This window comes from Molothrus ater, chromosome 8 (assembly GCF_012460135.2).
Source record: "Molothrus ater isolate BHLD 08-10-18 breed brown headed cowbird chromosome 8, BPBGC_Mater_1.1, whole genome shotgun sequence".
Lineage (NCBI taxonomy): Eukaryota > Metazoa > Chordata > Aves > Passeriformes > Icteridae > Molothrus > Molothrus ater.
This window is the reverse complement of record NC_050485.2, coordinates 18,884,613-18,900,292: the sequence shown is the minus strand read 5'-3', so window position 1 is coordinate 18,900,292 and position 15,680 is coordinate 18,884,613. Positions and strand designations below refer to the sequence as shown.

General features: G+C 41.8%; 1 protein-coding gene across 1 annotated transcript; it reads right to left on the bottom strand.

The window, feature by feature from the left end:
• Positions 1-2,309: 2,309 nt before the first annotated feature.
• LOC118688217 (lysosomal acid lipase/cholesteryl ester hydrolase-like) lies at positions 2,310-11,536 on the bottom strand. Its single transcript, XM_036385650.2, has 9 exons — positions 11,405-11,536; positions 9,238-9,352; positions 8,791-8,989; positions 7,890-7,999; positions 6,927-7,063; positions 5,850-5,990; positions 5,068-5,139; positions 3,700-3,768; positions 2,310-2,543 (listed from the first exon to the last, which is right to left on the bottom strand). Exons 1-9 carry the CDS (start codon positions 11,531-11,533, stop codon positions 2,310-2,312), a joined length of 1,206 nt encoding a protein of 401 aa, XP_036241543.1. The 5' UTR covers positions 11,534-11,536.
• Positions 11,537-15,680: the final 4,144 nt, after the last annotated feature.

Genomic DNA, 15,680 nt, shown 5'->3' with positions numbered 1-15,680 from the left:
TTAAGAACAGGAGGGACTGATTTGGCCAAGCAACAAAAATCCAGTGTGTTCAAACACCTACCTTGTTATCTTGGATTTGGCTGAGAGAGTTATGAAATAGAGGCTCCAGTTTGTGCCATGGAGGGTTTTCAGTGGACTGTTGAGTTAAAGGATCTTGTCTGGATAGCTAATGGTTTTCCAAGGGGAAGTGTAAAGAATGGCTATTCCTGTTGTCCAGACCCTGTGCATTCCAGGACTGCATTTCTGATGGATGGCAATAAGAAGATAAAGTTTGGTTGCAGGAAACTTTGGTAAATTGAGAGCCTATCAATGTGCTTGGAAATATTCTTCTGTTAGAAAAACTGGCAATCTTTTCTAAAACTCAGTTATGTCAGAGGTGAAATTAGGCTGAACATTAGCCTGATTTAGGTGTTCAGTATTCAAGACACTGCACATGGTGCTCTTTCCCAAGAACTGTTGGTCACTGACCTGAATGTTTCCCTGTAACCTCTTGCAGGGTGTGTCTTTGGCTGGTTCTTCTTCTACAGCATGGGAAGGTGCTCTAGAGAAGATTGAACTTGATGTCCTGCGGCAGCCCTTGGTGGCTGCTTCCAGGATGAGCAAACTTAATTTCAGACCAGTGTCCACACAACCAGGTTTTGAGGAACTGCTAGATCCACCTTCCTTCACCTCCCTGAAAGGGCAGTGTGTCCCCACTGCTTTCTTCAGCTGGGCAGAGCCATGTGCTCTGGTTCATGGAGAATCAGTTCTAGTTCATGGTTAGCCCTGACTCTGCAGCAGGGAGAAGGCACCACTGGTGAGGATGGAAGGAGTTCAGTGCTGTGATTCTGGTTTTTCCGTCCCTTCCATTGTACATTTTGTGCAGAGTCTCACTGTCAGGCTCATCCAGTGCACCGTGTCTGAATGCTGGGTGGTGCTGCAGAAGTGTGAATGAGAGCAGAGCTGAAGGGCTTTGCTGCCAGATCCTCCACAGAGGCCCTTTCCTCCTCTTTGCCTGAGCTGGAGTTGTGGATCCTGCTCCCCCTCCCTTCAGAGCTGAGCCCGTGTCTGTGCGGGGTGCAGTGTTTGCTGTGCCAGTGCTGGCTCTGCCCTGCTGCTTTATGGGGGTGGGCCAGGTGTGCTGTGAGTTCCCTGGGACAGCCAGGACACTGGGATTTATAAATGTTGTGGTGTGGGTGAGAGTAGCCACTGCAAATGTCCCCAGGAGTTGAGAACTCAGTTCCCAGTGGTACCACAGGTTGCTAGAGGAGGTGTGTCGTTTGCATATGTTTGCATGAAGGTGGCCTTTGCATGTGTTTTCTATATTATGAGAGACAAACATGTTTTGTTTATATTGCTCTCTATCTCCCAGATTATTATCAAATGGGTTTCACTTTCCACAAGTCTTGACTGAGGAATCTGGGCTTATGCCCCCACCCAGAAACACCCACAGTGCCTGAGCTCTCCTGGCTTGCCCTGTAATGATGAACCCTTTGATGTGATCTGTACCCCCTGGAATAGTCTCATAGGCAAGCACTGACATGGTGAGATGAGGACCTAGAAGAACTTCAACTTGTTTACTGATGGTGGCAGTAATATTTATTGGGATGGATGCAGTTGTCTTTTTTGTACGGTTTGCTGCTATTCCCAGGTTATGAGCATGAAGACAGTGTGCTCTTTGTAGTAAGAGGGGTAACAAACCATTAGTTAGTGTGAGGGTAAGAGGGTATCTGCATCTGTCCAACAGTCAGGTGCTTTTTCTCTGACATACATGTTATGGTGTTGGATTTCTTGTATTTGGGCCAGTATAGCCAACTCCTGTTTGCTTAGATGCTAGGGTAGTTTTACAAGTGAAAACCTTTTGGGTCTTCCTTGCTGCTGTTGGTATTGTGAGGAGAGGAAGACAGGTGAAACACTATCAGGATGACAGATGATTCAACTTCAGCAAAGTTCAGTAAACAGAGAAATTACCTCCCATTTTGGGTTTTCAGGGGAAATCACCTTTGTCTCAAGTGAAATATGTAGTGCAGATCAACAAGGAAACAGAAAATGACATCTTTGCAAAATCAGTCATAAAAAACCTGAAATCTTCCAAAGTAAGTGATCCCTGAAGTGTTCTATGTAATATATTTATAATTTCAGTGGTCATTCACATGTACCTCAGCTTCTTCTGCAATCACCAAAATAGTGTAATGCCAAAGGAATCAGTGTAAAAATATTGCAAACCAATTGTCAGTAGTTTGTAAACCTCTATATCTATCCCAATAATCAACTGCTAAATAGAAATATCTGGAGTTTCTACTGCATGAATTAAATCCTTCTGTAGCACTCTAAGCATATTTTTTTAATAATTCAATGATTTTCAGATACATTTTCTCAGCTGCATCAAGGCCCCAGAGGAAATCAAGATGTCCCCATGCAGGAAAATGCTCATGGTAAATGAGATTAGTGATCCGAGGAAGAAGCCTTGCCATGTCTGTTGGATCTGCCAATTTGTCCTGTCCACCACTCCAAACAGCAGTTGGTACCTTTATCTCCTCTATCTTGTACTCAGGAGGAGCAGTCTGTAAGACAGGGAGGAGACCTGAGTGAATGCTGCTGTATCAAAGTTGTGTTTAGAGAAAGGTTTCTGTGCAAGCACCTCTCTTTGTCTTTTGCTTCTGCACTGCCTACAGTAAAACCATAAGGATGAAGGTCACCCTCTTACTGCTCATTACCCTAACCCCATTCCCTGCCTTGCTTGTCATCACAGAAGTTAAAGAAACAGAAGATTAAAATGGAGATTGTCTGAGATCTGAACCAAAAGCCTTAGTGCAGGATGGTTATTTGTCAGTGAGGGACCATGCACAAGATGTTTTGAAACTTACTCTTATGGAAGGACAGTTCAGTTATCTTTCTTCTTGACTGCTTTTTGGGACATTTCCTAACCTTCCACAATACTGGGAGTAAAACATTGCCCATTTCAAAGTTTAAACATCAGGTATTTAAAGACTGTATGTGTGTATGCAAGGTGTCTGAGAAGGAAGGTGTCCTTGGGATCTTTATCCACTTGCAAAATAATGTGCCACCCATGAAATAACCTGCCCTGACTCACAAAGCACTCTACAAGTCAACTGATCTGATCAAACCTCAAAAAATAATCAGATGAGTTATAAATGTTGCAAGAGGAGCAGAGCATTTTCAGGTGTTGACTACACAGTAAATAAAGCTCCTACACACCAAATTTTGCCTGTTTCCTTTTTCCCATACAGGATACTTCTCCTCAGAAGTCTCCACTGTGCCATAATGAACCACCCCTTAAGTTTAATTTTTACAGCAAGTAGCCTCTGAAAACCAAGGTATGCATTTCCACTTCTTTTTTTTTTTTCCCTTTTCATCCCCATTTTTGTGTTTAACTGAAATGCAGACTTTGAGGATTTTTGGGGAAGAGCTCTGTACTTATCCAGTCTAGGACCTGGACTCCTGGCCTTTTGGGAATGGCAGGTAAAGTGATATGTTCTTGGACACATCCCTGCATCAGTAGGGGAGGCTGCAAGAATCTGTATGTGCCGTGTTTGTGAATAGACTCTGACAATTATGACTATTAGATTCAGATGAAGCTTTACCTAAGACCACCCTTCCCTTCTTTTTGTATCATTCAAGGTGCTAATATATGAATTTTTGTATTCTTAGTTATGCCAGGACCCAAGGATGAGTTCTCAGAAAAATGAATTGCCTTACCTGGTTGTATTTCTTCATGTTTTCCTTACAGCCATAGTCATAAGCTTGAAATTGGTCTGCATATTTTATCTGTTAATATTGTAACAAGGACAGATAAAATGAAAATGTTAAGAGACAGAGTGCAGGAGTTTTTTTCTTGCATATGATTGAACTCAAGTCTCAGGCAGTAGACAGGATTCCAGGGATACTGAGGAGGGATTGTGGGATAAGTGGTTTCACCACCTTTCCCCTTGCTAACATTTTCTCCTGATCTTCAGCCACCACCCCCTGTTATGTTTAGTTATTAGAGCCTTGCTGCCCTATTTAATTGGCTCTTTAGTTAGCTAATGTAGCTCTTTGTGATGCAGGACCGTGTCAGGGCTCTCACTAGCCTGGGATACCTCCTCAAAATCCTCAACTTTTTGTGCCTGCTTGGTCTGCTCTGGTCTGCTCACAGTAGTGGCAATGATATCAGAGGCTCTGAACTGCATGCAAGCATATTGGGAGCTGAGTGTGATTACTTTAGCACTAAACTCTTGTTTTCTGTGATTTGTCTAAAAGGAATATCAAAATAATAAAGGGTTAACCTGTCTTACTGATAATGTGTGTGCATTTTTTTAATCTAAACCTCTAAGTAACTGAGGATATGATAGAAATCTGCTAGCTCATCTCCATATTCTGGCTCTGGATGCTGGGTTTCTGTTCTGGATACCAGGAATTTTAGGCAGGGGATGTGCAGCAGCACATATGTATTTAAGGGCTGCTGTAAGTGGCACAGTTCCCTTAGGGTTCACCTAAGTTCACAGTTCCCATAGGGTGGTGTGTTTCTGAGCCAATGCCATCTTGCCCTGGTCTGATTTGGAGCCTAGGCAGAGCAATCTTAGGTCTGAAAGTGGCATGAGGTATCAGCAGAAGAGGCAGTTCCCCATTTTGCCATTGTGCCAGCAGAAGCATTTGTGCAGTAAACTGGCTTTTGGAGGTAATCAGGGCTGCAATTAACCCTCTGGGAGATGAGCTTTAACCTAAATCCCTTATTTGTCTGGTTCATCCCTGACTGTAAAGTTCTCACTTATCCCACCTGCCAAGTGCCTAGACTGTGCTTGTATTCACTTCTGCAGCTTTCTGCACACATGTCCATAAATAAGGATGAAGGCTGGAAGCCATTAGAGTCAAGAGAGGTGTGATGTGCCCTGGGGAAATCTCAGAGCCTGGTGTCAAAGGGGAAATTGGGGGAATGATCTGGCGAGCCATGGGGAACAGGGCTCCCTCTGTGACAGGTGAGAAGATGTGATGGGCAGATTTCCAGATCTGTCACCTCTGGATTGCCCTGTTGGCTGCCAGTTGCATAAAAAGCCATGCTAAGGTGTTTATGTGTCAGCACAGTTATACCTGGTGCCAGTGAATAACATTCTGTACCGATGTTCCAGCTGGGTAATGTCCCGAGTATGAATCTGTTCGACTCTGCAGACAAAGCAGAAGTGTTGTGAAGGCAGAGATCCAGTGCTGTGACAGAATAAAGCTGTGAAGACCCTGAGGCACAAACTGCTACATACCCCATTTTTATAGGATATTCTTCAGATATAAAAATGGAAGTTGAGGAAAGATTCACAAATACACTAGTTTACAGTAGGAATGAGTACATGGGATTTTATATCTTTGGGATAATCTTTTCAACATTCTCAACATAGAGAAAACATAATTTGAGAAGCGTGTATGGCCTTTGTTTTCCCAGTTTGTGTGATTTGTATAATGCTTTTAAATAGGGCTGTGCATAATCAGTAGAGAAAGATTCTCTACAGTTCTCTTGGCTATAATGAAGCTGTGTGTGTGAGAGCTTTTTATGGGTACACTTGTTAAATAGTCTGAGAGATGAAAGGTGACTGGAGAACAGACATGTGAAAGGTCTGTAAGAACAAGAGGTAGCAGCCAGAGTAAAGCAATGCAATCTTTCTGCTGGGAGAACTGTGGAGAAAGAGCTTTGAGTTTTGGCTGGAAATGTTTCAATGTGTAGCAAGCAAAAAGAAACCATCTCTTATGTTCAGAGGAGTCAGATGTCTTGTTGTTTAGGAGGGAAAATACATTAATTGTGCAAAAAGAGAAAAAGATCTTTGTCCAGTTGCCCTTCAAAGCTTCAGATTTATTTGTATGAAGCTTTTCTGGGAGGTGCTTACCGTGTTCATGTTTTGTATCATGCCCCCGACCAGGTAGCAGAAGATGTTGCCACAAACTTTCCCCAGACATGCACAGAACTGTGTTACAGGTCCTTTCATCAGCTCATTGTATTGAAGAGCTCCTTTGCAGCCAAGTAGTAACTGAGGGCAGGAAAAGGGCAAAACTTTACTTAGCTGTTGCAAGATTATCTCATGCAGTAAACTCCCTCTTCAAGTCGCTCTCTCTCCTTTAATGGCCTTGCCTCTTCACGAGAGGCAAGATTGCTGAAACTGCTTGCCATCCCACTATCCTTTACAGTGTTCTTCCCAAGGGCAGAGCACATGTTCCTCCTTCTCCTTGACACAAATGCTGGAGGTCACTATCCATCTGATTTTAGTGTCCTCATCTCAGTGAGAAAGGAAGTTGGCTGCACTGATGGCTGCAGAATATAGGAAGTCCCTTTTTGCCCTAATACCTTCTCCTGGCAGGTGCAAACTGTACTGTGAGTACCACTCCTAAGTAAAGAGGGATCAGACAAATGAGACAAATGGGAAGGGTGTAGAGCTGAATGCTCTATAGTCACATCATGGGTGTAGCATGGACAGAAATAGGATGTGCTTCTGTGGTTTCACATAAAGTATAGCACACATGATTTCCACATTCCCAGCAAATTCTATTAAGTTGACACCTTCTGGTGTTTAAGTTTAAATTATCACTTTAAAAGTAAATACTTTACAAGCATAAATGTTCTGCATGTCTGAAAAAATTAAGATGTGAAATATTTTACTTGTGGTTTTTATTAGTCCTTAAGGCTAGATTTAGTAGACTATATTAGATTTCTTTTGTTCTGGTTTTTGAAAGTTTTCTTCAGAAATATTTGACTTAAATAAACAATGGTGAAAGTTTGCCTGTTACCTTAAAGAAATTGCAAAAGCCACACCATGTGAAACCTTGCAGTTTAGCTCTTTGGAAAGTCTGAAGTCTGATACACTGAATTCAATTCTAACTGAGCACCACTTAAAAGTTTAGGTTGAGTGAGTCCAGTAGAGACAAAGCAGACAATTAAGTCTTTCTCTTTAGAAGGAGAAATTCCTTACCCTGATCAGTGGCTGGGGAAGCAGTGCAATTGTTACCAGAGGACTGGTAGAATGTGTGATGGTGGTCACTGGTGCCAAAGCAAAGAATGCTTTAATCTTCTGAGGCATATCAGGATAAGTAGAAAGTGCTATGAAGCCTGCAAGCTCAGAAAAAAAGTCAAATTGATGAAGAGATGTCCACAGACCAAATAAATAAAAAAGCAGTAGGCAGCAAAGGAATGAGACTAGGTTAGCGTCCCATTGGCTGTTTTCCATTTCTGTGCTGCAGACCTAAGGAGAATGTTTGATTCTTGCTTAAAACCTTTATTTGGAAGATAAAGTTCATTCTAAGGATACAAGCTCATTAGAGCATGTCCTCATATTGCTTTTGTCAGAACTGATAATTTTGTGTTAGGGCCAGTTTTGGTTGAAAAGTTATATTAATTAGATTTTTGAAATTCAAATTCTCTCTGAAGTTCCCTGAATTCAAAATAAAGAGTTTCTCAGTTTGCAGTCTCTAAAAGACTGTACATGTGTATGCTGCCATTCAGCAATACAAAATCTATCTGAAGATTAAGAATAAATCTTCTCCTTGTAATTAAGCACATACTTGCATGACAGTGAATTCACACATAAAGGAGGAGTATAAGGGAAGACACTAAAGCTAAAAAAGGTTTGTTCCATCCTGTTTTCTGAATGTGTTTAAATTTCCTCACTGATGGATTTGATTGGCTGACATAATTATCTCAAGACAAAGAAGGTGGTGATTTTGTCTGAACTATTAATTCTGTGAAAAGACTCTTAGAATGTGCATATGGGAAGAAAGGAAAATGATTTTCTAATAATGCCACTTCCCCCCATATTCTCCTCTGTTTCTGAGTTTGTTTTTGTAAAAGGACAATGGTACACTGTGACATAAACCCCAGAGTCTCACAGACCTTATCTATAAATCATAAACACCAACACTGACTGTTCTAACATTACCTGCAGCTGACCCTTCCGAGTGACCAATATAGTAAACATCCTTCTGTCCAGTTTTATTCATGATGAAGTTCAGCTCTGCTGGAATATCATATTTACCTATCTCATCGAAGCTGTGGGGAGAAACACAAAAATCTGGCAGACAATTTGACTATCACAGTGTTGTCAGTTTTGTTACTGACTGTGAGTTTTGTTCATTGCACCGAGCAGGAGCCACTGGAGGAGGAGGTTGCACACATCCTGTGTCTGCATCCTTGCCTGAGCTGGGGAAGTGGGCAGAGGGGTGCAGCTGTGCAGCCTGGCTGCCTGCTGCCCTGGGCTCTGTGTGCATGAGGTGCCAGCTTCACCTGACAGCTGCAGCCCGTGGGGAACTGAATTTAATCAGGGCTTTCACCTGCATGGGTTACGAGAAATATTTTTCTCTCAGATAACATCAGTTGTGGTAGATCAGATTTCTAGGCTGAGCTGAGCAGTCTCCTATCCTTTCTGCACTTGGAACATGGTGTCTGGTGAGAGACGTCAAGGTGACAGATGCCTCCCAATTTTGGAAGCCTTTTCCCACAGAAACCAGCAAAGGTGACCTGAGTACTTCCAGCTTTGCTTCTGTGTGTGCTGATTCCAGAAGAGCCAATTCAGCTCATGCAGCCAATTCCTTCTTATGACCTCCCTGATATGCCCAGGAGTGGCTGCATCTGTGGAAAAGAGTTTGTCTGGTCTCCTTAAATGTTGCACGTCCCACTTGAAGTCAGACTATATGAAAACATGTCATGTTTTCATATAATTTAGAAGGGAATTTTTTTCATCTAGCCAGAAGGGGAAAGGTTGTGCATTCTAATACCAACTGCCTAATCTTGCTACTTCCCTGATAGTTGCTTTCTTCAGAAATTCTTTCTCCAAAGAGTACCTGAACTGCCAGAACTCTTTCTGGCAGGGCTTAAGGGTCTTATGTTTTAAAGACCAGGTGTCTCCTCTGCTGTTTCCCAACCAGACATCATAGCCAGCATCTGCAAGGATGAAGCCCAAGCTGTTGTTGGGCAGGTTGGCAATCCAGTGAATAGAATCTGATAAAAAACCATGATGTAGCAAGACTGCAGGCTTCTTTCCTACAACAGAAGAGATTTTCTTAAGCTGAAATAGTAATAGGTAATGTGTACTTAAATGTGGGGTTCAGATTTTGGTTTTGCAGGAGTGCTTTAGCCAATATACAGAATTCAGGCCCCATTCTAGGCTGAATGACTCGGTACCCTTGCTGAGATGGAAAGGTATGGAACTTTGCATTTGCAAAGGGGAAGGATGGGGAATCCATGTGAGAGTTGGCTCTCAGACTGTCCTTATATCCTATATGTCATACCTGTATTGTGGCTGTTCCTTCCAGAAGGAATTCTGAAAACACCAAGAATGTATCCATCCTCGGTTGGAACTTCATATTCCTCGCTGGGGAATCCATGATATCTGATAATTTCACTCTGTGGGAAGCCAGAGGAGAGTTTGTTATCATGTGTTTACAGTGAAGATATTGGTATAAGAACTGTTTGGAGACTGCTTCTGCCCAGGAATGTGAAGCTAGCCAAGAACATGCCAGGGAGATAAATGTGATAGCATGTTGCTAGCCTTTCTCTACTGCTCTGTGTTGTACTCGTAGGGAGGGACAGGGATTCCTGCAGGAAAGCAAACCCCAGGTCTCTCTTTTTTGTGGATGATCCTAAAGCTGCCATGCTGTAGTCATGGAGGCTGGAGGATGCAAACAGCAGCGAGAGTAGTTGGGGTTGGTTTCTGTAAAGTGGTTTGTGTATTCTACTTAATGCCTAATATCACTCAAATGGTAGTAATTGCTGTATCTGTGGCACTCAAGCACTACACAGATTTATAAGAGTAGCAGGATGTGGTAAAGTCTTCATCAGACCTGTTTGATGGTAGTTATCTGGAATTTGATTCCCTATTATGGGGCAATGTGAGCGACTAACCTTTTGGGAGATAGTTTATCCTGTTTTGCAAGGGTGACACATCTGTATTATGATATTCTGCCTTGGAATATGGTCAAACCACTCAAATAATGTCCTATTTTGCAAGCTATCAGTGGTAGGCTGAGAAAGAGCATCATGTATTCCTGTTGGTGTTGAATTATGCTAAAACAGGTCTGACACATCAACCCCAAATTAGCATCCTGATAATGAGACAAAGATCTGGCAAAGATAAACTGCTAAGCCAACGTGCAGGCATAAGGTTGGTAATCAATCACTTTATACTTTCATTGCCCAGTCCACTTTCATATGGTTAAGTTCTCCTAATATAAACACTTCTTGGAGTGTGTATGAAGATTTCTCCTTTGGGTTGGGATGCCCCTTAAAGTTACTCCTAGAGGCTGAGCAAAAGAGATTTTGCCCACAGATGTTGGTATGGGTGAGGGTTACATCAATCTCTACTTTAATAATTGCTTCTTTTTGCTAGCTTTAATACAATTGCTTTTATATGATTGCTTTGATATAATGCACTGAGCTACATTACCCTATACCAGTAGTTTTAGCTACTCTTCTGTATAGTAAAAAATTCTGATTAGGGTATTTTTGTCTAATAATTGATTATAATAAATCATTATTTTTTATATAAATATATCTGGTTTGCCATGGTTAGTCCTACAGGACAAAGCTGTAGAATGGTTCAATCACACTTTTATAATTCCTTAGGCTTCAGCAGTGAGAGTCAGAGGCTGAGACAGGATTCAGCTGCACCCAAGCTCCTCTTTGAGAAGGAGTTTAGAAATCAAGGGGGTCCCTTCAGCACCTCATGGCTCAACAGAAGGGACTCTCTAATGAACTTTGTCTGAAGCTGCCACTCTCCCCACAACAAGGTTGTACCTTTCCAGAGAGTAAATATGCAGCTGTATCTGTATCTGATCCACAGTGAATCCTTTCTTGCCGAAGTGTGGTTAAGCAAGCCATGGAAGGTGGATCTCTTATTTCAGACTCACAGCACCACCTATTACACTGCTGCCACAGTGAGGAAATCTTTGATTTACAGCAAGGGTTTTTGTTTTGAGAATCTGTTATTTGAAGAAGGGATACAAGCACCCTTTCCACTGTACTAGGCAAAGAGGTTGTTACAGAAGGGCAGGCCTTCAGACTAGAAGCCAGCCTTTGTTTCCACTGCAAGGAATTCTCTCAAGCTCAGGCTGTTTGGATAGGAGCATCGACATTTCCTCTTGGTCTGTGGTGCTGGAGGGACCCCTTTGAAGGGAACTTTAGCCCCCTGATAGGCACTGTTAGTCAGTGGTAGTGCTAGTGGTAGAGATGCTTTAGAAAGAAAGGAAAGAAGGTGACCCAACTTACAACATTTATGAAGCATTCCGGATTGGAATGTTTGTTGGAAAGGAAAGAAGGTGTCCCAACTTACAACATTCATGAAGCATTCCGGGTTGGAATGTTTGTTGGAAAGGAAAGAAGGTGTCCCAACTTACAACATTCATGAAGCATTCCGGGTTGGAATGTTTGTTGGAAAGGAAAGAAGGTGACCCAACTTACAACATTCATGAAGCATTCTGGGTTGCGGCGCTTGCAGCGGCTTGTGTCAACACCTGCAGTGGAGGCTGCTGTGAATCCTGCTGAAAAGGCAATTCCCTGGGAGCAGAGCAGCACGAGGAGGCACCACATCTTGGGGCTGTGTGGAAGAGCACGTTGCTCTTTGTTCCTTAGGAAGAGAGCGGTGTGGAATTCCACAGGAGGACCCAAGAGCAGAGTCTCCTGAATGTTGCCCAAGGTCTGTTCCCCAGGGACTGACAGACTAAGTACCTGTGTAAAGGAAGGATTGTCTACAGTTTTCCTTTTTAATATGGATTACAAATGAGTCAAAGGCTCCAGGATGAGAAGGAACCAACCTGGGGTCCTGTGTTTATATGACATTGATGCTAGTTTGTGATGAGTACCTTCCTTTCTCTCTACATATGGTCTTTTCTGTTGAAAATCTGTCTTTCTTGGAGAAAAGGCTGAATCTTCCTGGATTTTAGGCATTGTCTGGTGCTCACAATAATGCTTGTCTGAGCAGAAATCATAGTGCTCTCTGTGTAGTTAAGCCCTGCTTTTTGATTGTAGCCACCTTTGTAATTAGCATGGATGGAACAGGTCATAAACCCAGAGTGTTTTATCTGAACCACCATGGGGAAGATCATTAAGGTTTTGGGGTTTGGAAAGGACAGGTAAAATTTATTTGTTTCCTCTGAATTTCTTTAGGAGGGAGGGAGGGAGTGAGTGTGTTGTCAATTATCTTCATTTTTCATTAAATCTATCATATCCCTTGAGTGACTACAACATTTGGATTAGCCAGAATTGGAATATTATAGATAGATGATAGATATACTATAAAAGTCATATGTCATTATATATTATTAGAATATATATAAGTGTAATATTATATTTTTTATATTGAAATCAAACTCATTGTGGTCTATCCACTTTGTAGGAGAACACTCCAATTCTTCTGTCAATACAACAGAAATCCTCCTACCTGTGTGCTCTGGAAGCACAGTTTCAGAGTATATATTCCACTGCTTTCTGCTATTTTATTTAGTTAAAACAAAAGTAAAAAACACATTCCTCTTTTTCTGCATTGTTTGGGAAAAACTGGAAAAGTTCAGCATAAGTCACAGTTTGTACTAAAGATGAATCTATACAGTAGCTAAATTATTACCTTTTTTATGGTGTGCAAATTTCTCTGTACTGTTCTGAATATGAAAGCTTTGTAAATCAGACATAATGCACCAATCAACTCCAAGGCTTGGCACACAGCTGTCTCATTAATTTCAATGGCCAAGTCATAGGGGCTTTGAACAATAATCTAGTCTTTTTATGCAACAAAACAATGCCAAAGAGTGACATTTACCATGGCAAACTGGAAATAACTGAAATCTATTAAAAAGGAAAAAAAGGTAGAGGAAGATGCCTGAAAGATACATTCAAAAATGCCATTTCTGAAGGTTTCTTGTATTAATAAAAACAAACCTTAAACCTTCTAGAAATTCATCAGTGTACTCTTGAGAGAGTCATATGGCTTTCACATACAGTATAAATGGGACAGAAAGACACCAGGCTAGCAGGTGTCAGAATCTCTGTGTTAACTTATGGGGAAAACCCAAATGCTTCTGCAGCTATAAGATTTATTTAATTTATGTACATGCTTTCAATGGTGAGACTTCCATGCATCCACAGTGACATCCTTAGGGGGAAAAAAATAAGGAGAAGAAAATGAAACCATCAGTTACTCCTTTTTCCCATTTGCATGGGCCAAAGGCCTTTTCCTCTCCCCCTCTGGCACACCTGCCCTTTGATGCGCAGCAGTCAGGAAGGATGGCAGGCTGGCTGCTCTGAGAACCAGCTGCACAGAACCAGGACAGCACATCTGCATGGAGACAGGCAAGGGAGAAAGAGAGCCTGGATGCATGTAAAAAAACCTACCTGTGGTTTGGCTCCTGTGCTTGCCCCTCCTGCTGCTGTTCCTGGTCAGTCTCCTGCTGATTCACTGCCAGAAGCTTGTGCCAATAAAAGGAGCAGCAGGAGTTCTGTGTGAGATCTGCATGCATAGGAGAGCATGTTTAGGTGCTGCTTGTTTGGCAGTATTTAAGGAGTGGAGTTTTTCTATGATAAATAGCACCGTTGCATGAATTCTGAAAGACCAAATTGCACCATGGATCTGGTGAGGTAAAGAGGCATCTAACCTGTTATTAGAATACTTATGAGGAACTTGGTTATTCTTGTTCCCTAAGGCTGTGGCAGATCTTTATCTGTACTGCTACCTGTCTTACTAAGTGCTGTAACTACTATATTTTTGGATAAAAAGGAGGAAGGATCCATCTTTCTCAAAACTTTCTAGCTGTGACTATGATCTCTGCTGCTGAGGGTAGAACAAAAGCTGTTTTGGTCACTGGTTCCACACCAGATGCTTGTTTTCTGAATTGCTGATTGCTTGGGACAATCCTTCTTTGTTAGATAATCTTAGAATAAAACCAGAAGTGATTTGAAAGGTGTGAGCCCCACGACATACAAAGAAGAGTTTGCTCTGAATTACCTAGCTTCTGTAGGGATTCTCAGGAACTGAATTAAGTTTGAAAACGTTGTTTAAACTTTGAGTCAAGAGAGGGTGCTAACACTAATTCTTACTATTTCCAAGCCACCTCCATAACTCTGTGAACACAATATATTAGAGACCCCTGCTTAACCACTGAATTAATTGAAGTCAGCCTGGGGGGCTTGATCCTCACTGAAACTGGCCTGGCTTCTTGATGCTGCAAATTCTTTGAAACGTGGGTGCTAATGATATGCTGTCTTGCCTAGGAAAATGAATGGAGTAAGTACTTCTTAGTAAACACAACCTACCTGAGAGTCACCACAGAAACAATTCTGCTTGTAAGTAATCACCAAAAGTTGATGTCTCAATGAAAAGCATCACAGGTCAGCAGGTCTGATACACCCACTTAGAAGAAATATAGAAGACTTTGTTCTATTCCCGATTACAACATCCTACATTTTTTGTTTTATAGAATTGCCAGCTGGGAATGATCTGCAACATTTTACCTATATCACCTTGTGGTGGCATATAGGATGGATGATATATTTTCTGATATTGTTGATGGGAACCAAGTGAAGAGCAAAAGATATGTTAGCCCATCTGAAAAGGGAAAAGAGAAGGAAAGTAATGCATATAAACAGAGAATAAACCCCACAAAGCCTAGAAACAGAAACTTCCCAGGATGGGCTGCCCTTACATAGAGAACCAGGGAAGCTGAGACAGTAAGTATTCTGTTTTAAAATGCTGTGTCAAAACTGAGGTCCAGGTGGTCAGGCCTGGAGCTGGACTTAGCATGAGCTCAGTATAGTGTTACAAAATACAGGCTCTGGTCCGTGCCATGGAGGGGTTTCTTTGTGTTTGTTGGGTCTGTTGAGTCAGTCCTGTCCAGCAGCAGAGGTGCAAGGGACCTTGCAAGGATGTTGTACAAGTGGTTAACAGTCTTCTGAGGTGTCAGGGTCCCTCTTGTGCAGACACTGGCCATTCCAGGACTGCATTTCTCAGGAATGTGCATTTGGGAGGACTGCTCTGCACACATGACTCCAACAAGCCACAGGCTGCTTTCCTGAGTGTAACGTGGCTCATGGGATTTGTGGCAATACAAATTCTAGTGCTTGGAATTTAAAGAGACAAATGATCTTCTGTGACTTTTATTGAATAATGCTGTTCTTAAGCTATCGATATCTAGTTTAAAAAAATTAGTTTACCTTATTAGTGCCCTGGTGAAGGCTCTTATGAAAAATATTTACTTCCCTTCTGGCTCACATAAAACTTTTGAAGTATTGTTGAATTCTGTCAGGAAGTAAGAATCATGTTTCCTTCACAGACTGGATAGGGGACAGTTTGCCTATGCACTATCTTGGCACCCTTTGGAGAAAAAAACCCTTATTCATATTAAAAAAAAAAAAGTTTTTCAGGATTCTAATCTTCATTTACAAGTATGGCAAAAAGCACTGAAGCAACAGGTTAGTCAGAAGTGAACCTGTGACCATATACATTTGCATGAGTTTCATATCTCATTATAGTTGGGGTGCTTGACTGTTCTTCAGCTGAAGCTCTGACCAAAGTAGTCACTTCAGTGCTTTTCAAGAAGACCTGGGATGTGATGCTGGATTAAAATGGTAATTTACTCTCTCTTGGGAAAAGTAAGTGTTGCCTGAAGCTATTGCTCTGCTTTGGAGAGGATGGGCTTTTTGCTTTTTTTCTTTTTTTCTTTTTTTTTTTCTGTTGGTTCTGTTGGTT